General features: G+C 39.5%; 1 protein-coding gene across 2 annotated transcripts in view; it reads right to left on the minus strand.

The window, feature by feature from the left end:
* The window catches only part of LOC126284056 (anoctamin-1-like), a 124,491-nt gene that overhangs the window by 51,085 nt on the left and 51,477 nt on the right, over positions 1-21,929 (minus strand). For both annotated transcript variants that reach the window (XM_049982643.1, XM_049982644.1), the window contains one exon: positions 3,749-3,909. In XM_049982643.1, coding sequence (XP_049838600.1) covers positions 3,749-3,909 — 161 coding nt within the window. The remainder of the gene's footprint in view (positions 1-3,748; positions 3,910-21,929) is intronic.

A 21,929-nucleotide genomic window follows, 5' to 3' on the forward strand; every position in this document is an offset into this window, starting at 1 on the left:
CTGGCACAGGTACCACAAGTTCTCCACCATCAATGTATTCTTTTTGTTGTAAAAAGAAAATCATTGCACCCATGTCATGATCCCATCTGCCTTGCAGCAATGCAGCCTGCCCCTCCCACAGCAGGGCCATAAGGGAGTTGTGCTCTCCAAGAGGCTGGGCCATCAATGTACGTATTTACCAGATATTGATGCAGCTATTGCCAACATGATGGCACCATGTGAAACCGGTGTAAGCAAACAGGCAGCACCGTCTAATAGATACTTCCTGTGTTTGGATGCCTCAGCGTCCTGGTCGTCACTCCATTTAGACTTTGCAGACTCTTGGTTGATCATGGTCGATGCAGAAGCCACATTCCCATATGTTTCTCGGATGTCTTTAGAGTCCTGGCCTGGATCTTATCTAAAAAAGGACTTCTGAAAACCATAGTTACAGACAACAGGCCTCAGTTCACAACTTCTGAATTTACCTCTTTCTGTTCTTCCAATGGCACCTCCCTAGTGCATATAGAGCATTTTCATCTCGCAACCAATGGATAAGGGAAATGCTTTATTCACACGTTCAAGGCAAAATTAGCAACCATCATGATATAATTTAGTTGAAGCGCTCCCTGTGTTTTTGATGTATTATTGCTCCACCCCCCCCCCCCCCCCCCCCCAAGATGACATCAGCCCTGCTGAAAAACTCCATGGGGGCAGCACCACAGGTCCAAACTCCCCATCCTCCATTCTATGAGAAATCCATCTCCCTTTCTACAGTCTCAGCACCACCATTATTGTCAAAGATGATGCCTGGGCACTGGTTTTCTCCAAAAATAGTCACCAATGTGTCCCAACAGTAGTAACATATTTATTGGGGTAGGCCATGGTGGAAGTATGACTACATGTGACTCCATTTGTTCCAGGTAAGCCCAAGAAAAACAGCGATGGCTTCTAGCAGTGGATTGTCAAGATCGTTGTTCCTGGATCAGATGTCCTCCCACCTGGATACAGCCCAACTGTTGCAGCCACAGGGTCCAGGTTGCCAAGGTCACCTCTTCCCCGGTACAGATACTAACGTCGATGGACATCAAACTGAGCATGTCAGGGTCACCAGTTCCACAGGTGACCAGCGAAGAATCAGCAGGTTTCTCAGCTGTCAAGAACTGCAACAGTCTTTCGTCCTTTGAGGGGAGTAGGGGTGCTATGTATGGGTTCCTGCCGAACAGAAACTCTTCTCACAGCAGTGGTCTACTAAATGGCCTAATCTCGAAACACTTATATCAGTAGATGGCAGAACTCAACTACAAATCTTGCCTAGGCTGGTATGTGATGTGCAAGCACCGTCAGAGGTCTCATGCCCTCCGGACCTATTTGCCTTCATGGGGCATATGACTGCATGTAGGTCTTCCAGTATACTATATGGCCTGAGTATTTAGGGTGGGGCAAAGTTGTTCCAAGCTTTGGGTCAGGTGCTTACTGCACCCACAGTTCAATCAGAGCCTTGATTTGAACTGTTACTACAAACAACGCCATGCTGCACCAGCCAATGTCGACTGATGGAGTTGTCACCGTCTCTGCTTTCACCATTACTGGGAGATGGCCAAAACTTGTTATCTGCCATCAACCTTCAGTACAACAAGTAAATACTGGCTTTGAATGTTTCATCATTTTACTCTTTAGCCTAAGTTGGATTTTTATAAATCTACTGCTAATCACGAACTATCATACTTGTAATGGTTAACTTTTCTCCAAAGGAGTAGTATTTTGGTTTATCTATTTTTCGCTAAAACTGTATTAAATTGTTTACCTGGTATGTGTACCCATCACATTTCAATCAGCGAAAGACTTAGCACCTTACATAGTTGCTCTTACATTATATGTTTATGCAGCACAAAAATATACATGTATATTTGGAACATTATACGGATATTTTCCCTTTCTTTGACAATCAAAAGGACTAACTGTAAATGCTTTACAAGTATTTTGTTTATTGCTTATACTTCTGAACAATTTGCAAAGAATGTTGTTGATTAAAAAATGTTGATTTCTGCATGAAATGTTAGTCATCTTAAGATTGTTTTCAATCTGCAATGAGCAGTTAGCGAATTAATGAAAGTACAGAAAAGACAGTGCAGAAAAATGTAGTTAAACAATTCTACCTCTACAGCCATAATCTGTAAACAATTGTGAAGTGCATGGCAGAGAGTACTTGGCATGGTACACATGTCAGGGCATCTTCTTGCTCCAGTTACATATGGACTAAAGAAAGAAAGATTGCTTAAATGTGTCTGTGTAAATTGTAATCAGTCAAATCTCATCTTCAAGTTCCCTATGTGAGTGATATGTAGGGGGCTGAATAACAATTTTTTAAATTTTGTAAGTGGTCTTTCAATGGATAATTTCGTCTATCTTCAAGAGTCTGCCAATTCAAGTTTACTACATTTCCATGATACTCTCCAATTAGTCAAATAAACATATGAAAATTTGTACTATACTTCGTTGTATATCTTCAGTCTCCCCTGTTAGTCCTGTTCAGTATGTCTTCCATATACTCGAACAACGTTCTAAGATGTGGCGCACAAATGATCTGTAAATAATCACCTTTGTACACTGACAGCAATTTCCAAGTGTCCTGGGAGTGAACTGAAATCTGCCACTGGCTTTGCCTCCTACAACTGAGCCTACATAGTTATTCCATTTCATGTCCCTACAAATTCAGCATTACATAAAACATTCAATGCAGCTCATTTTTATTCTTTGTCCTTGTTATATTAAGTTTTTTTTTTTCCTTTTCTCTCTGATATTTTCATATTTTCTCGTTTTCCTTTCCTCTCCTCAGTCTACTTTGTACATGTTTCCTCTTCCTTTCTATTTTGAAATCCTTTCATCTGCAAAAACTTTTTCCCTAAACCTTCTCTCGTGTTGTTCTTACCTCTCTCACAGTGTTTCCACTTCTCTTTCAATGTTTCTACTCCTCCTCGTATTGTTTCTACTACTTTTATGCTGTTACTTGGTACATCTTCACTGACCTCTAAACTCCAACTGGTTATGTACTTTTGCTGTAAGTACTTGTAAGGTATGTTTGGTTAAACTGCTGTATATTCTACACAAACAACCAAAGAATAACATCGCATCTTTCTCATTGCTTCTGTAGTACTTTATATGTTCTCATATATATTTTAACCTTACTTCACCATTTTGTCAAGTTTTTCCTCAGAATTCTTCTTTCCAATAATTATATTTTAATCAACTAATAATTTAATACTATGTGTTCACTTGCATACAGGCATTCTGGTTTCAACCTTGTATTATAGCGCTGTATGTTAAGGTTAAGCATTTTTGTTGTTGCAAATACTCCTTGCGAAAACATACTTTATTTTTTCCAAAGTTGTGTATTCTCTCCTCTATAGTGTATTTTTCTTAAATGAATTATATTTCTTACATATTTTACCTCTTCTGTTCGAGCAATGCATATAAAAACAAATTTCTGAAATTCTTTCATTTGTACAAAAATAAGTCAATTTCTGTGCTGCATCATTTCCATTCATCCTGAAAATCTTTTAATGTTATTATTATTGTGATCTGGAGCAATGATTTTTCATACCGAATTTCTCACACAGTAGCGACAATGGGTAATGGTGGGGGAAAAAAGGGACAAAAAGTACTATATTATTTATGATCAAAATAATTTTGTACACCTAATTATATTTAATTGCTTCACAGGAAAATAATAATATCAAATGCAAGTTTAGAAACAATTTGTACTCACCCCAAAATGACATGAACACGGCAAAGAAGACTGTTGTAGGATTGTCAAAAAGATACGTTATTCGTGCATGAAGGCATGTTTCTGCAAGATTCCAGAAACTACAGAAGTAGTCACACAGAGGACACATGGTGATGTTTAGTTGACTGTTACAGATGTCTTCACTGGAAAAAGAACCACAAGTGTTTCTTAACAGTTACCATGTTACAACAAACTTAGTGCAAACTCATTTTCCATTTTCCCTGTATGAAAATTAAATTTGACTTCTGAATGATGCCAGCTGTTCTGTAGTTGTTTTAATACACCTCAGAGATTAACAATGATTTGCTTTCACTTCCAAATTTTTTTAAATGATGCAAAAGCATGCAAGATACATGAAGTGCTCTGAAATGATGCATAATAATAATAATAATAATAATAACAACAACAACAACAATAATAATAATAATAATGTTTATAATGTTTATTTGTCCATATTAACTTTACAGTCTTGGACATCGTCAATTTTTTGTACAATTATATCAATATCATGTCAGTCCAAGAATGAATATATACATCAAGTAGCCCATTGTATATCATCCCATGCAATAATGTTATAACACATTAGCACATTATATATCACTCCATACATATAATGATTATATACATCAATTAGCCAATTATAACAATACCACCACTAATATACTGCAGTATGTAAAAGAATAAACTAACAGTGCTGCAGCTCAGAATTGTTTTAATGAGTATAAACATTTTTCTATTGACAAATTTTTCAACTTGCCATTGAAAAGATTGCCTTGGAGTTGCTGTATATTTTTTGGCAACTTATTATAGAATTGTCTCCCATGGGTGTCACTGTTCTTTACACTATTTTCCTCATTCTCTTTTACAAACATTATGGTCTAAAATACATACAATGAATACACAGTCAGTAATTTATATTTTTTGAAATAGTCCCTACAGGACTGGCATTTGCTTATATTAGCAATTATCCTAACTGCTCTCTTTTGAAGCCTGAAAATGCGATCCATATAGACAGTGGGTGCCCCACCCCAGACCTCGATCCCATATTGCAGATGTGAGTGTATTAACCCATAATACACTTGTTTAAGGACAAGGGGAGCTATTATATTTGCAAGACGTTTTAGTAAGTAAATATTACTAGAAATCTTTTTACAGGTGGAGCTGATATGCTCTTTCCAAGTGAGATGTTCATCAATCAATATACCTAAAAACTTATGTTTGTCAGATGTTTCAACTGTAGAACGTGATTGAGTATGAGTATTATTAAAATGATGCAAGAACTTTATTACTACAGTCTCTTGTCCTTATTCAGTGTAAGCTTATTCACTATTAGATATTCTGTGATCATTTCAAAGTTCTCTTTGTTGCTTTGGAATGCTGCCCAGCTAATAAAAGATGTATCATCAGCATAGTTCATTAGTTTGGAGTTTTGCGACCATGTTATATCATTAATATATACCGTAAAAAAGAATGGTCCAAGTAAATTTCCTTGGGGAACTTCACAACCGAGTGTTCTGTATGCTGACTTTACTGTTTGGATCTTACTTTCATTCTTATAATATAGTTTTGTGCACTGTCTTCTATCACGGAGATAAGAACTTAGTAATTTTAGAGCTACTGCTCTTATTCTGTAATTTTCTAACTTGGATAACAGTACTGCACGATTCACAGAATCGAATGCTTTAGACAGATCTAGGAAAGTCCCTATAACTTTGTTTCCTTCATCCAGCCTGTTCAGTAGTTCATAGAAAAAAGTTGCTAATGCTGTTACTGTAGATCGTCCCTTTAGAAACCCATGTTGTGTTTTGTTTAATATTTTGTATTTCCAGAAGAAGGATTCCATTTGATCTAGAATTATTCTTTCAAGAAGCTTGCCAAGTGTTGAAGTCAAAGAGATTGGCTGGTAATTATTTATGTCTGTGATAGCCCCCTTTTTATACACTGGTTGTATCTCAGTGATTTTTAAAAGCTCTGGAAAGGTCCCCTGGCCAACTGAACTGTTAATTAGATGTGTTATTGGTTTTATTAACTCATTGTTGCATTCTGTAAGTAGTGTGGAACGATGTCATTCCAGCAACTAGATGATTTTACTTTGAGTTCAAAATAGCCCACAGTTGCACTACATTATGTTTATTTTAAACATTGGCCATGGTTTCAGTTATAATAATATAGCCTTCTTCAGAAGTCATACACAATCATAAATGAAAAATGCCGCTGGGCTAAGACATTTTTCATTTATAATAATATAGCCTTCTTCAGAAGTCATACACAATCATAAATGAAAAATGCCGCTGGGCTAAGACATTTTTCATTTATTACTGTGTATGACTTCTGGAGAAGGCTATATTATTATAGCTGAAACCATGGTCAAGGTTTAAAATAAACATAATTTAGTGCAACTGTGGACTGTTTTTCATTCGAGACTGTGTAGTTTTGGAATGGGAACAGGGAAGGGGCTGGATGGGTGAGGACAATGATTAACGAAGTTTGAGGAGAAGAGGGTTACGGTAACATAGAATATATTACAGGGAAAGTTCCCACCAGTGCAGTTGAGAAAAGCTTGTGTTGTTGGGAAGGATCCATAAGGCACAGGTTGTGAAGAAGTCATTACAATGAAGGATATCATGTTTGGCGGCGTGCTCAGCAAGAGGGTGGTCCACTTGTTTCTTGGCCACAGTTTATCGGTGGCCATTCATGCGGACAGACAGCTTATTGGTTGTTATGCCCACATAGAATGAAGCACAGTGGTTAACAGCTTAGCTTGTAGATCACTTGACTGGTTTCACAGGTAGCCCTTCCTTTGATGGGATGGGTGATGATGTGACTGGACTGGAGTAGGTGTTGGTGGAAGGATGTATAGGACAGACCTTGAATCTAGGTCTATTAAAGGTTATGCCATGAGGTAAGGGGTTGGTAGCAGGGATTGTGGAAGAGTAGACAAGTATATTGTGTTGGTTCGGTGGATGGTGGAACACCACTGTGGGAGGGGTGGGAAGGATAGTGGCCAGGACATTTCTCAACAGGGTACGACACGAAGATAGTGAAACCCTGGTGGAGAGTGTAATTCAGTTGCTCCAGTGCTGGGTGGTACTGAGCTACATGTGGAATGCTCCTCTGTGGTCGGGTGGTGGGTTTTTGGGAGGTGGTGGGAGACTGGAAAGATAAGGTCCAGGAGATTTGTTTTGTACAAGCTTGGGAGAATAATTACGGCTGATGAAGGCATTTTTCCATTTTTTTTCCGCCACCATGGAGCCTTGCTCCTTCCATCTGCATCAATGCATAAGAGTTTCCTTGTCCCTAGCCAGAACCCAGTCCCACATACTGTTCCTGCATTGTTGCTTGGCTCATGCAATCCCCCCAAATGGCTTTATCCTCATACTACCTATCTCCAGCTACCACCCCTCCTTCCAGAATGACCTCCACCTGTTCAGATTCCACCAATCCTTAGCCTTCACCAACACAGTCCTGCAAAACCATATCAACCAAGCCCAAACTTTCTTGGAGTTCATTCTCTCCATCCACAAAATTCTCCTGCTATGCAGTTCCAAATTCCTGGAACCCATAACACACAATGAAACTCTTGCCCTCCTGGAACTAACGCAAGATGCACGCCACCACCTCAAAATGTTCTCCACCCTGTTCACTTCCTACTCCTGCCTTTAAGTACCATTGTCCATCACCTCTACAAAACCTCCAAACTTCCCCCCCCCCCCCCCCAGACCCCCGTCACCTCATAGCTGACACACCCTGTCTTGCAGACTTAGTACACTTACCTCACCCTCTGAAACTTCTTCCCGCCACTACCGTCCAGAACCTAATCAGACCCGTAACACAGTCATGAACCTTTCCTCCAGAAGCCTTAGCCCCACAGAAATATCAGCTCCTTCAAAAGTCCCCACCTTTTGCCCACTTCCAAATTCAAACATGCAGGTCTTTTTGAAGACCTTCTCTCGTTCATACAGTGGAAACACTTTTTCTCTACCAACCCTACCAATCAGACTCAACCTGCCTAACTCAGTTCACTCTTCCATCCAACCATGATCCACCCCCCATTGCCTCCAAATCACAACCAGTTAACTTCCCAGAATTTCTTAACTTCGAACCTTGCCCTGACATCATTCCCCAAATCCCTCAACATGCAAACTAATTTTACATCCTCAAAAAGAACCGCAATCCACCATCTAAAAAGTGATCCTGACCTTATAATCCGACCTGTGGGCAAAGGTTCCACCACTGTTCTTTTGAACCGCAAGGATTACCTGGAAGAAGGACTCCTCCACCAGCTGTTGGATACTTCCTCCTACAAACTTTGCCACAGTGACCCCATTCCAGAAATTCAATAGGATCTCCAGTCACTCCTCAAATCCTTAGGCCCATCTCAGAATCACTCCTCGGAGTCCATCTATCTGCTCACCCCTACCACTCCCTGTAATCTCACCTTCTACATGCTTCCTAAAGTTCATAAACCCAATAACCCAGGACGCCCCATTGTGGCCGGTTACTGTGCCCCCATTGAGAGAATCTCTGCTCTCATAGACCAACACCCACAACTTCTTAGCCAGAACCTACCCTCCTACATAAAACGTACCAACCATTTCATCCACCGACTCTCCACAGTTCCTGTCCCTTTACCAAACAGTGCCCTGTTTGTCACTATTGATTCCACCTCCTTTTACACTAACATGGCTTTACTGCTATTGAACACTACTTTTCCAAACACCCAACAAATTCCAAACCAACAATCTTCTTCCTAGTCGCCATAATCAACTATATCCTCACCCACAATTACTTCTCCTTTGAAGACATTACATACAAACAAATCTGGGGTATGGCTATAGGCAACTGCATGGCACCATTCTATGCCAACCCATTCATGGACAATCTAGAGGAATCCTCCTAAACTCACTTGATAACATCTTTGCGATCTGGACTGAGGGTGAGGACACCCTATCCGCATTCCTACAGAACATCAACAACTCCTCCCCCATTTGCTTCATCTAGTCCTATTCAATGCAACAAGCCATGTTCTTAGATGTTGACCTCCACCTGAAAGACAGTTATATCAGTACCTCCGTCCACCCGTTCCATACAAAGAAGTCCCTTACATAGAGTCTAGCCACTCATGGTCATCGCATCTGGAGTGGCGAGCTGTCCTCTTTGAAATATACCGAGAGTCTTATTGAAGCCTCCACAGACCATAATTATGCGCCCAACCTTGTAAAGAAACAAATCTCCTGTGCCTGATCTTTCCAGTCCCCCACCATCTCCCAAAGTCCCACTGTCCGGCCACAGAGGAGGATTCCCCTTATAACTCAGTACCACCCAGGACTGGAGGGAGTGAATTAACTTGTCTGCCGGTGTTTCGACTACCTCTCATCGCGACCTGAAATGAGAAATGTTCTGCCAACTACCCTTCCCACCCCTCCCAAAGTGGTATTCCACCCCTTCTACAGTGGTGTTCCACGGTCCACCGAACCTACACAATATACTCGTCTATCCCTACACAACCCCTGCTCCCAATCCCTTACCTTGGCTCATACCTCCGTAATGGATCTAGATGCCAGACCTGTCCCATACATTCTCCCACCATCACCTGCTTCAGGTTCACAAACATCACGTATCCCATCAAAGGTAGGACTACCTGTGAAACCAGCCATGTGATCTACAAGCTAAGCTGTAACCACTGTGCTGCATTCTTTGTGGGTATGACAACTAACAACCTGGCTGTCCACATGAATAACCACTGACAAACTGTGACCAAGGAACAGGTGTATCATCCTGTAGCTGAGCACGCTGCCAAATGTGAAATCCTTCATTTCAATGAATGCTTCACAGCCTGTGCCATAAGGATCCTTTCCACAAACACCAACTTATCTGAACTGCATAAGTGGGAACTTTCCCTGCAATACATCCTATGTTCCCATAACCCTCTTGGCCTCAACCTTTGTTAATCATTGTCGTCACCCATCCAGCTCCTTCGCTGTTCCCATTCCAGCACTATACAACCGTCATTCCACCATCACACCGAGTCTTTTTACTTCTCTCCTTTTCTGCTAGCTTTGCAAGATGTGTTCAAATGGAACAGTCATGATTCCCATAGATTTAAACAACTTAGTACAGCAAGTTCTCTTGCTACGTTTTGTTATATAATTCACACAGCCCTTTTTTGTTGTTCAAAAACTGTACATTCTGATCATTTGTTCCACACAATGTGTGAAATACACACTTAAGCTGCTGGAGACTGAATTCATTATTCTAAGTGCATAGAATGCTGAAGCTAATCACTTCCTGTAGGCAGTAACACTCTCAGTCTACGTCAGTTGCAAGTCAACATGAATCCCTCAAGATTTTATTCTTCGTACACCTTCTATTAGGTTGGCTCGTTGATTGGGATGAGGGACTAAACAGTGATGTCATCAGTCCCTCAGTCAAGGGTTCACTCGTCCATTTATATGACAGAACCAGTAATGTACTTTGATGAGAAAACAACGTAGGAGTGGTAAAAGTGAGGCATTGCAGGCAATACTGGTGCCAGAGCTGAAAAATGATTTACGGGGAAGTTGAGGTATACGAATTGGATTGGTACATTGGTTAGAGTAATGAACAGAGAAATCTCACCGGCATTTGACCTCATCAACCTGAGTAAGGGCAATAAATTGAGAGGAAATAATTAAGTCCACACTTGGGCATCAGCCAGGACCCTTGCATGAAAATCTGTACCACTCCCAATCCATCATGGGCAAAGCATAAAGAGGAGGATAGAATCAACAAAGTGCTACTTCTAAAATGGGAAACAAGATGCGGCAGAACAAAAGGCAAAACTCCTAAAAGAAATTATAGCAGAAGAAAGGACGAAAGGCAGGCGGTAGCAAGCAAATGAGGAGTCAGGAGTCCTCCTGGCCCAGCATGTGGCAAGAGATGCAACCATCACCCCCTTCCTCCTCTGATTAAAACATTATACTTGAGAATAAAAACCACTGTCACAGAGGAAACGAAGAATCAGTTCAATTGTCTATGAGTTTCCCACCAACATGAAAGGGAAAGAACTCAGGCGGCCAGGCTTAGCAAGGAGGGCCAGAAGGAGGGAGCATTACTCCAGGAGATGAGTAACTGTCAGTACAGCTCCACAACTGTGGCTTGTTACTTAAAATACAACTGTGGGTCAGTCTGGTATGATCAATGTGGAGGGGCCACACAACAGTGAGTTCCTTCCAGGAGGAATGGAATGAGGAGTGCGACACAGCAGTAGTAGTCCGACTACCTGGCAGCGCATGAAGGCGACAGGATCAGTAACAAGGAAGTGATAACATCACTGGAAAGTGATCACTGTCACAAAGGCCACTATGAAGTGACCGAAGTAGCAAAGTCGTGAGACGGGGGAAGATAACGTTTCATTGGTTGATAAAAAGCTGCTTAAGTAGATGGCCCCTACCAGATGAAGTGGTACATTCCCCACAGGAGGAGGGAGAGGGGAGGTGTTCGCATTAAAATCCTCAAGTAGGAGAAAAGGGGATTAAAGTTGTTGGAATAAGGTGGTAACTCAGTGTAAGTAACTGGCCTGCCTTGAGGTAAGTAAATGTTGCAAATGGTGAGTGTTGAGATCATTTGCACCTGTACCACAATTGCTTCCAATGCATCTGAAAGGGAATCCACTCACTGACAATGAATATTGCCATCAAAAGTAGTTTGAAGATTTTCTGTGTCAAAAAATGATTATTTACAGCTGTATTTATCAAGTCAAAATTTGCCTTACTGCAAGATATTTGGCTGTGCAGAGTGGTTGTTGTTTCACATCTCTGTCCAAAGAGTGCAGTACTGTCCGTGTTATGTTGTGCTTGCTGCTTACCTGGATCTCATTCACAGAAGCAGTTCCGTAATTGTAAAAAATGCCAAAGCATGCACTTACTGCCAATGAAATAGCACTGGAGTTTGAAGCTGATAATCTGTATGTTCCTGATAAATATACAGTATTCTGTAAATACAACAACAGTAGGATATCTTTGGATGGAAAAAGATACTGTACTGAAACATGTGCAGAATGAGAAGCACAAAGGAAATACAGCCAAGAATTCCAATTTGCAAATAAAGTGACAAGCGTTGATCAGGGGCTGGTTTCAAGTTTCCAAGAAAAAGAAAAACGATTGCAAATATCTGGCTCGAAGGACTGCCAAAACTTTTTTGAAAGTGAACATTCCTCTTTAGAAACTGGAAAATGAAGATTTTTGGCGGTGGATGAATGAATTTCTCAAAGGCAAGCAGTCGTTACCGATACTAAAAAGCATGAAAATCAAATTTTAGTTTTCAGCTTGCAACAGTATATTCAATGAAGTAATAAATTTTGTTCACACTGATTTAGATTGTTTTTAAACTGAATGGTAACAGCAGGGTTAGTTTTGTTTAAGGTGCTGCATGCATCAAGACAACGAGGGAATTGTTGTATCTTCAGTAAAAAAAAAAAAACAACGAAAGAATGAGGTGATTCAGGAACTAGCTGCTGGAAGGCTGTTGTCGTCTTAGCAGATGAGACCACTGACAGAAGAGGTCATTCATTGTGTTACTGCTGTGATAGTAAAAGCAGCTGAGGCCTGAGTGAACAAAAACTTTTTGTTGGAGGGTGCAAGTTATTGGTACAGGAAACTCTACTCAAGTGTGCTCAAGCAATGTTGGGTGTTCTGCAAGACTATAATAGCACTATGCAACAATGAAATGTAAATCAAATGAAAATAGCCGATTCCTATCAATTCTAATGTGCTGATCATGAATATCACAAAGACAATTCAAAATTAGCTCTAGTTTTCATTTTACACTGTTTTATTGCAGTGAGATAATTATACACAGATTTTTATGTTAAGTTTAAAATCAAATAATATAATGGTTCATCAAAGTCAAAATAACTAGTAACAATGGATTACATTATTGTCCTTGGCCTTACTTGTGTGCAATATTTTGGACATAAACATTTTGATACCAATTTTAGTGACTTTTTGTCTCCCTCCTCTTCAACTTCAGTGAATTTATTAATGCAGGTAATAATTTTTGCATATTTGTTTCCAGATTAACTACCAGTTGTTCAAGTTGACTGCTTCTGAAGTGAACAAAAATGCCAAGAGTTTGTGTTAATAGTGCTGAGACATTTTGCTATGTGTGTCAAGAAGTGAAATTTGCTTCATAAAAACAGCAAATAACTCCATTGATTAAAAAAGCTGTTATTTTGGGTGCAAAATAGGTGCTCAAGATAAACCCTGGGCTCCACATGTGATCTGGAACACTTGTGCCAGCAACCTCAGGAACTGGATGTATGGGAAAGGACGTTCAATGCCCTTTGCAATGCCCATGAGCCAACTAACCATGTCAGTGACTGCTACTTTTGTATGGTTCCTCCTATCAAGAAAGGAATATCTAAGAAGAAGAAGAAGAAGAAGAAGAAGAAGAAGAAGCAGACAGTGATCTACCCTAACATTCCATCTGCCATATGTACAGTTCTACACGGGGAAGGATTGCCAATACCTGAAACACTGACAGAGTACGAGATTACTTCTGATAAGGATTCTGAATGTCCTGAACCATGTAAATCACAAGATCCAGAGTTTCTTCCAAATATATCACCAACTGATGATCCACAAAAATTGTCTCAAAATGAGTTAGGTCATCTCATTAGAGATTTGGAGCTCTCTAAAGCTAAGGCTGAGATTTTAGCCTCAAGATTCCACCGCAGAAGAGAGCAACAATTCACTCCTTTTTTTTAATGGTCTAATGAAGGATCTCAGAATTTATTAAAACCCTGATGAGTGGAGACTCTTTATTGATTCTCAGAGTTGAGCTTAAAAGCAGTGCTTTTACATACAGGTAATGAGCTTCCTTTTATTCCAGTTCCGCACAGTGTGTATATGAAAGAGTCATACCAAAATATGAAAATTTTACTAGAAGCCATCAAGAATAATTACTCTCAATGGCAAACGTGTGGTGACTTCAAAGTGGTTGCACTGCTACTAGGTATGCAGTTAGAGTATCCTCCATCTCATTATAGTAAACATGAATGGCACACCAGGAAATCTCTTCAACCACATATAAATAACATTAAGAGTGAACCTCTAACAGACCCTTCAAAGATTCTGCTCCCGCCCTTGCACATCAAGTCGATTCCCATGAATAACTTTGTTAAGGGAATGAACAAAGACGGTGAAGCACTTAATTACTTAAGGCAAAAATTCCCTTACTTAAGTGATGACAAAGTAAAGGTGCACATCTTTGTAGGCCCACAGATTCGAGTGCTTTTCGGAGACCATACTTTTGATGCCACCATACAAGCTGATGAGAAGCATGCATGAGAATGTTTTAAGACAGTCTGTTTACAGTTCTTATGGAACAAATGAGCAATAAATTACAAGGAGATTGTAGATAACATGTTGTCATCTTATGAAATACTTGGTTGCAACAAGTCACTGAAAATGCATTTCTTACATAGTCATCTTGACTTCTTCCCCAAAGATTGTGGTGCAGTAAGTGATGAACATGGGGAGTGATTTCATCTAGATTTTGCCATACTGTATTTACTCGAATCCAAGCCACACTTTTTTCCCGGTTTTTGTAATACAAAAAAACCACATGCGGCTTAGAATCAAGTGCAAAGTAAGGGGAAGTTCTGAAAAATGTTGGGAGGTGTGGCCACAAATAACTTCTGCCGTTGAATATATGTAGCGCCACACAGGTATGCTTTGCAGGTACAAAGATAAATACTGGCGCCAAAACCTCTGCGCCAGTAAATAAATTTAAAGATAAAAAGGTGGAAGACGAGCTTTTTTCTCCGCCCCAAGTTTCGACCACTGCATTTTCATACATTGCCCAACGAAGTAAATACAAATTCCGTGTTGTTCATCTTTGAATGTAGCAGCATTTCAATGTACTACGAAAATCCCAATGGCAAGACTGTTTGGGATGTTTGTCAATATGGCGAACTCTACGTTCTGAATTCTTTCCTACCTGTGAGAAGAGATGGTACCTAATAGGAGCTTTTATGAATTGTGAATCACATGCATTCTTCTCTTCAGCATAAGAATAATATGAATATAAACATTTTGCCATGTATTCTTTCATGTTTGCTGCTATCTCATTTAAATCCTGTCTGCCTAATAAACTACGGAACTAGAGTGAGACAACAGCAAACACGGAAGAATATACATATCATGTTATGTTTATATTTGTATTATTCTTATGCCTAATAGTGATACAGACAGAAATGAAGCATGGCAATTGACTGGATTTTTAAATCTAAGATGACTAATTTCTGTGCAGAATATAATGTACTAAAGGGGCGTCTGCAAAGATTTTCAAAGGGAGAAAAATTTTCGCTAAACTCTCGTTCAGAACATCTTCTATCATACGCAGTCTATTGTTTGGTTCTTGTTGATCATTATCAAAGAAAGCAGCAGTGTACGTAACAACAAATGGAAGTCTCTTGCCATTGTTTCGCTAATGAGACTATTTCTCTCTCTCTCTCTCTCTCTCTCTCTCTCTCTCTCTCTCTCTCTCTCTCTCTCTTGTTTTTTTATAAGTGCGGTAGTGTGCACAAAAGCAAGCCATGCCGCGAGTGACAACAAGCCATAAACACTCATTGTCAGAATGTGACAAACAATGCATTACACAGTACAGTAATGCATTTTTAGCTTAGAGTGACAAACACCTATACCAAAGAGAACGGCACTTATTAGAACAAAGAAAAAAGCAATCAATTCAAACCAGATGAAGCACGTGAAATAGGAAGGATACCCGTATAAATACAGATGGAGTGCCTGATGCATACCAATGGCTACCTGGTAAAGCTTAACTGCTAAGCTTACGACTCGAACCAAAGTACTATAGATGTATCGTCATTCATTCGACCTGAATTGTGTCTCATATTAGAATTGACCAACTTTGTTTTGATTTGGAGGTGCGGTCTAAAACTTTTCTCTCCCCTTGAATTTCGAGTCTCAAATTTAAGGTGCGGCTTAGATTCGGGAAAATTTTTTTCCCTTGATTTCGAGTCTCATTTTTCATGTGCCGCTTAGATTCGAGTGCGGCTTAGATTCAAGTAAATACGGTATTTGAAACGAAGAAGAAAAAGAACAAGAAGAAGATGATGATTGGTTTGTGGGGCACTCAACTGTGCGGTTATCAGTGCCCGTACAAATTCCTAAACTTTTCTCAGTCCAGTGATACCATTTTCATGAGTGACGATGAAATGATGAGGACAACACAAACACTCACTCTTTTTGAGGCAGGTGAAAATCCCCAATGCCGCCGGGAGCAAAACCCAGGACCCCGTGCTCGGGAAGCGAGAACGCGACTGCGAGACCACGAGCTGCAGACACATTTGAGAAGAGGTATGCCAGAAAGAGGAGCTCTACTATTTTAGCAGATTACCGCTGGACTGCCATATGGGATGTTCCCGAGTATGTGTATAAATGTCAAGCCAAGCAAAAACAGTCATCTTCTGAATTTATCTCTGAACAAAATATGTAACTGTATATACTGTACATATGGACATTTAACATTTGTAATCCTTTATATACAATTGTGACCAGTTAATTTATATATTTTCTTTTGTGCTTTACATAGTTCTGGTAAAAAGTAGATTTACAAAGCATTTTCGTTCATGTAATATCATCTTCATTTTTACTTAATTTTTTACTTGTGTTCTTCCAGAATCGCACCGAAATTTATCAATGCCTAACACACATAACGTAATTAAAGTAATTATTCACTTAAAATTTGTTACGCTGAATCTTGGAACATAAAGGTATATTCAGTTAGTGAGTTATTTATACAAAAATGTAGATTACTTTTTTTAAAAAGAAACTAGAGCTATATATTTATGAAGATTATGATTGTGTATTATTTTATACTGAAATAAACATAACTTACTCAAAATCATGCAGTTTACACACATTTACTTCAAATTTGTTTTTTAGTGATTCAGTATGATAATGTTAAATCTATTGTAACCAACAGTGCTAGGTATACGAATATGTGTGCCAATTCATTGAGAATAGTCATAGGAGACCATTTCAACCATGTTCCGTGTTGAGCACACAAGCTGAATCTGGTCGCAAACGTTTTTTCCAAGGATCGTTTGAAACTGAACTCAGCTACAACCAACTTAGAGAGCACTGCTCTGAATACCACGAGGCGAAAACATTTATATCTATAGTCTTTAAAGGAGGAGAAGAGGGATCTGAAGGCATTTCCTCTTCTGGTGTTGACACATAGGAGCTCTTGGCTTTCCATAGCCAGTTATGCAGCAGAATATCTTGAAGAGATGGTGGAATTCTTCTGTAGCAATGATACACAGGTATTATCTACTGCAAGCATTGATTATGTTAATCCACTGTCTAGCGATGTAAGTTCAATTCTTCTGGAGGAACAGTTCATTAAGTAGCATGCACAAATGATTTGAAGAACATCAGTTTCTTCTTAGAGTCTACAAACCGTCCTAACTCAAATGAATTAAACTCAAAGTTAAAGAAGCTGAACAACGGCTTTGTTACTATGGCAGATGGAATTTTTGGTGAGGAAACCAGCAAGCTTGTGAATACAGTAAAGAGGCATTCTCTTCGGGCAGAGATGAGAGAAGTGCTCACACGCATCAGACTGCATCTCCAAACAAAACTGGCAATGCTCATGGCTACAGATCCATGTAAGTCTCTATTCTCAGTCCAAGGATTGTGTTTCAACCATAGGACAGTAATCACAAACTCTGTTAATGCTGACATGGCAAAGTGTCTCGTGTGTACCTGGCATGGCAACTCTTAGCACCACAGATATTCTGAAGGGATACAAATCTATTCAGAAGTTAACTGAATAGCAGCTTTCAGCAAGAACTGTGGACATAGTCAAATGCCTGCAGGCAACAAAACTTGACAAGCCACAATTTGCTGCAGTTGCACTGATGGTTACATGTTCAAACATAGACTTGGAGCAGTTATTTTCACTATAGAATGAAGTGCTAACACACCAGCAGCACAATCTCTCATAAGAGAAATTAGAACCAATGACAATGATTCCATATGAAAAACTATCCTTGGTATGCACTTAAGCATTTTTTTAAATGTCTAATAAATACAATATAATTGAGAGATTCATTCTCAACAACATACTGAATTACAATTAAATAAGCCAAAACAACAACTATAAATAAAATTCTTCTTTCTGTTAAAAAACTTAAATATGTTTGATGTTTAATGTCTAACAAGTATAATTTAACTGAGACGTATATTTTCATTTATAAAATAGCACTGAAAACAAATAAATATGACAAAAATAAAGAAGAAATTTTTAAAATATGCATTAAGAAAATAACACAAAAAAAAAACACCAATAACTACCATGAAATGACTTTAGTGTGAATGTTATAGAGCAATGCTAATTGCAGAAAAGGAGAAACTAAGTTGTTGTTGTTATTCCAGCAAGTGACACTAATATCCATTAGTTCCACTGAATAATTACATTATGGGTGTCTAGGTTAGTTGAGAAGGAGCCAAGAGATCAGTCATGCTCCAGGATCACTGGAGTACCCGAGCTCTGGTTCTGGTTCCGATTCTCCTCCTCCACCTCCTCTTCTTCTGCAGGCTTTTGCGGTTGGGGCTTTAGAGATGGACTATTTGCACTGAATGTGGAGACAGATGAAGAGTGTGCAGCCCTGGGACCCACAGGTCACAGTTCCTTTAGTCACTGATCGGTGCCGGGCTTCTGATCTGTTGGTTTTTAGGAAGAGGGGCCTAGTCCCTGTTAGATGCCAGAGATGAAAGCTACTTCTCCAGCCATGAGCAGGAAGCAGTTCCCAAAGTTGATGCCGTGGGAACCACAGGAGAGAGAGGAGGGTGGTTGGAGAATTGGTCTGGATAAAATAGGGGTAGTGGAAGTGATGAATGTGATTTTTTCATAATTGGTTATCGTATCAAGATGATATAGGCACTAATATTTTTTGCACACCCCAGTACATGATAGGTGGTCAGTAGATTTGTATTCCTGTATTTTTTTTTCTTTCTTGAAAACAAGGCAAACCGGTGAATGTGGAGGATAGTGTTCCGTGCAGTTGACACACTAAAAGTGGTTGTTCACAGGGGCTGCCTCCATGGAGTGATTGTCCACAGCCTGCTGTGCAGTTGGATGGAGTATAACCAAAGTGTACAGATGGGAAGCACCTCATTGGTGGTGAGACCTAAGGGTTCATGTTGCAAACAATGGCTAACTTTTTCCGTAACGACATTGCCTTCAAATGCTAAGATAAAGGTACCTGTATCCATTTGATTATCCTTGGGACCTTTTTGGACACTTCAGACTAAGTGAATGCCTTGCCACTCAGGATTAGCTCAACAAGTGAACATAAGGTCTCAGTTGAAGATGATTTCTTGGACCATATTAGAAGTTTTGTTTGGGGCAATACCACCCATGACACCCAGGCATTCGCATGCCCGAAGAGCTGTAGATTGTTCAGAAAAGGAGGCTTTAATCAACAGCAATCCATTACACATTTTTCTGAATGACTCAACGTCTCCAAAGTTATCTTCAATATCTACCAAAAAAATTGCTTATTGCAGTAAAAGCTTCCCCATCAGTTTGTGTATGGACTAAGTAGTGGATAAATTGTTTTTGTCTGAAATGTCTGGCTGTCCCTCTTCCTATGGAGTAGGATGATAAATGCCTGCATTGAAATTTCTATACCTCTCTGCTGAGCCGACTGGATCAGAGCGGACATTTTTTGGTGTAATTTAATATGCTTCATATGTAAAATGTCTACCCTGAGGCCACCTACTCTGATCAAGGGCTCTCAGAACAGGCACCAGCAAGCCACAGCAAAGGCCATCTGGCATAATGACTGTTGCCGGGAAACCTGATGTCCCAGGAAGACAGGCACAACTTGGCATATGCGGGGAGCTAGCAGCTTAGGCATCAGCAATGTGACCCTTGCATTGTCAGGGGGCTTAACTGACATGGTATATAACGACAGCCCCATATTGGATTGGCTACCGAGTTGGCTTTGAAGTCCACGTAAAAGACTCTGCAGGTATTGTATGCAGGTAATCTTTAACACCGTATTCAGTAGGCACTATTTAGGGTGTTCTTCCCCAGTCAGTCCACCTTATAGAAAATAAAAGGGTAAATGAAGATCAAACCCAGAAAGGGACCAAAAATTACTTCAGCCTGAAGATGACGAATGAATGAATGAATATTCTGAGAATGGAATGCAGAACCTAGAGAATAGACAGGTCCACATTAAAGGCTGCCTCCATGAGAAACAGAGAATGAGAAAGGAGGACATATAGAGATGAAATACTGCAGCAATAGAAAGAAAGTAGGTGCTGGAATAGCTTGGGGCCCCATGCTCGCCATGCACATACTCATGAAAAAATCATATAACCCCTGACAGGACAGAGGGGAGGGGGAATGCTGCTACGAACATGTCCAGAAAATAAGACTTGGTATATTGTCCATTTTACTTGGTCACGAATGGCTGGACTTGCTGGCTGTGTTTCTTTCTGGGTTTTTTTAAGGAGAGTGTATCACTAACATTCTTGCAGCTCTCCTACTTTTCTCCTAGCCTGTACCACATGGCCACTGCCTCAGTGTACTTGTGTGAATGTGTGTGTTTTCTACTTCAGTAGATGGACTTTGAATAAAAGCTTAAATATTTTAGCAGTCTTTTTCATGTGGCTGTCTACAATTCAACACTTACTCTATGTGCCAAGCAGTAGTCTATGCTTTCTGTATTGTTATTACTGAATGATTAGTTTACAAAGTCATGGTTGCAAAATACTGAAAAAAAAATATATACACAACAGAATGGGAAGACAGAGACAAACTGACCTCAAGGAAGATCAGTGTGGGTTCTGGAGAAATGTATGAATATGTGAAGCAATGCTGACCTGATGACTTACTTGAGAAGATATACTGAAGAAAGACCAACTTATGCTTACATAATTACTAAATTTAGAAAAAGTTTTTGACAATGTTAACACGAATACAATGTTTGATATTCTGAAGGTCACAGAGATAATAACAAGAAGTTAAAAGTTATCTACAACTTCTCCATAACCCAAACTGCATAAAAGGTAACTGTAGTTGGTAACAGAGTAAGACAGGTTTGTAGGCTATTGCCAATCTTATTCAAGATGTACACTTAAAAAGCAGTAAAGGAAAACAGAGAGAAATTTGGAAGGGAATTAAAAGTTCAGGGAGAAGAAATATAAACTTTAAAGTTTGCTTATGATGGTGTAATTCTGTTACACTAGCCAAAGGACTTGGAACATCAGTTAAATGAAATGGAAAGTGTCTGGAAAAGTGGTTATAAGCTGAACATCAACAAAAATAAAACAAGAGTAATGGAATGTGTGAAATTAAATCTGGTAATGCTGAGTTAGATTGGGAAAGGAGTCACAGAAAGTAACAGTTGAGTTTTAGTATTTTAGTAGCGAATAACTGATGATGCAAAAAGTAAAGAGCACATAAAATGCACATTGGCAGCAGCATGAACACCGAGTATAAATATAAGCATTATCAAGTCGTTTTTGCATGAATTTTCCTTGAATTCAGCCTTCCTAGTGTGGAAGTGAAATTTGAGCAATAAGGTTTTGAAATGTGGCAACAGAGAAGAATGATAGGGTTCATATGGGTAGATTGAATAACTAATGAGGAGATACCAAGTCAAACTGAGCAAAGTAAAAATTTATGGCACAACGTAACTAAACAAAGGGATCGGGTTGACGGGACACATCCTGAGACATCAACGAAAAGTCAGTTTGGTAATTGTGGTAGGGAGAGGAAGGGGATTGAAAATCATAGAGTGAGGTCAAGAATTGACTATAGGAAACACAAAGAAGTGCATGTATGTTCCAAAACTTATTCTGACATGATGCTGTTCACACAGGGAAGAGTGGTGCAGAGAGCTACAACAAACCAGTAATTGGACTGAAGATGACAACAGCAACAGCAGCAGCAGCGGCAGCAGCAACAACAACAACAACAACATAACGTTCGGTAAAAAGAAGTACACAAACTTTTTCTAAAAGTATGGAACAGAATAAGTTTCACTAAATTAAAGATAGGTCTGAAGTGGCTACCATTACCATACAGTGGTTTTGTTTCTTATTTTCAAGTAGTTATGTCAACTGTTGCAATACAGCAG

This window comes from Schistocerca gregaria, chromosome 8 (genome assembly GCF_023897955.1).
Source record: "Schistocerca gregaria isolate iqSchGreg1 chromosome 8, iqSchGreg1.2, whole genome shotgun sequence".
NCBI classification, from domain to species: domain Eukaryota; kingdom Metazoa; phylum Arthropoda; class Insecta; order Orthoptera; family Acrididae; genus Schistocerca; species Schistocerca gregaria.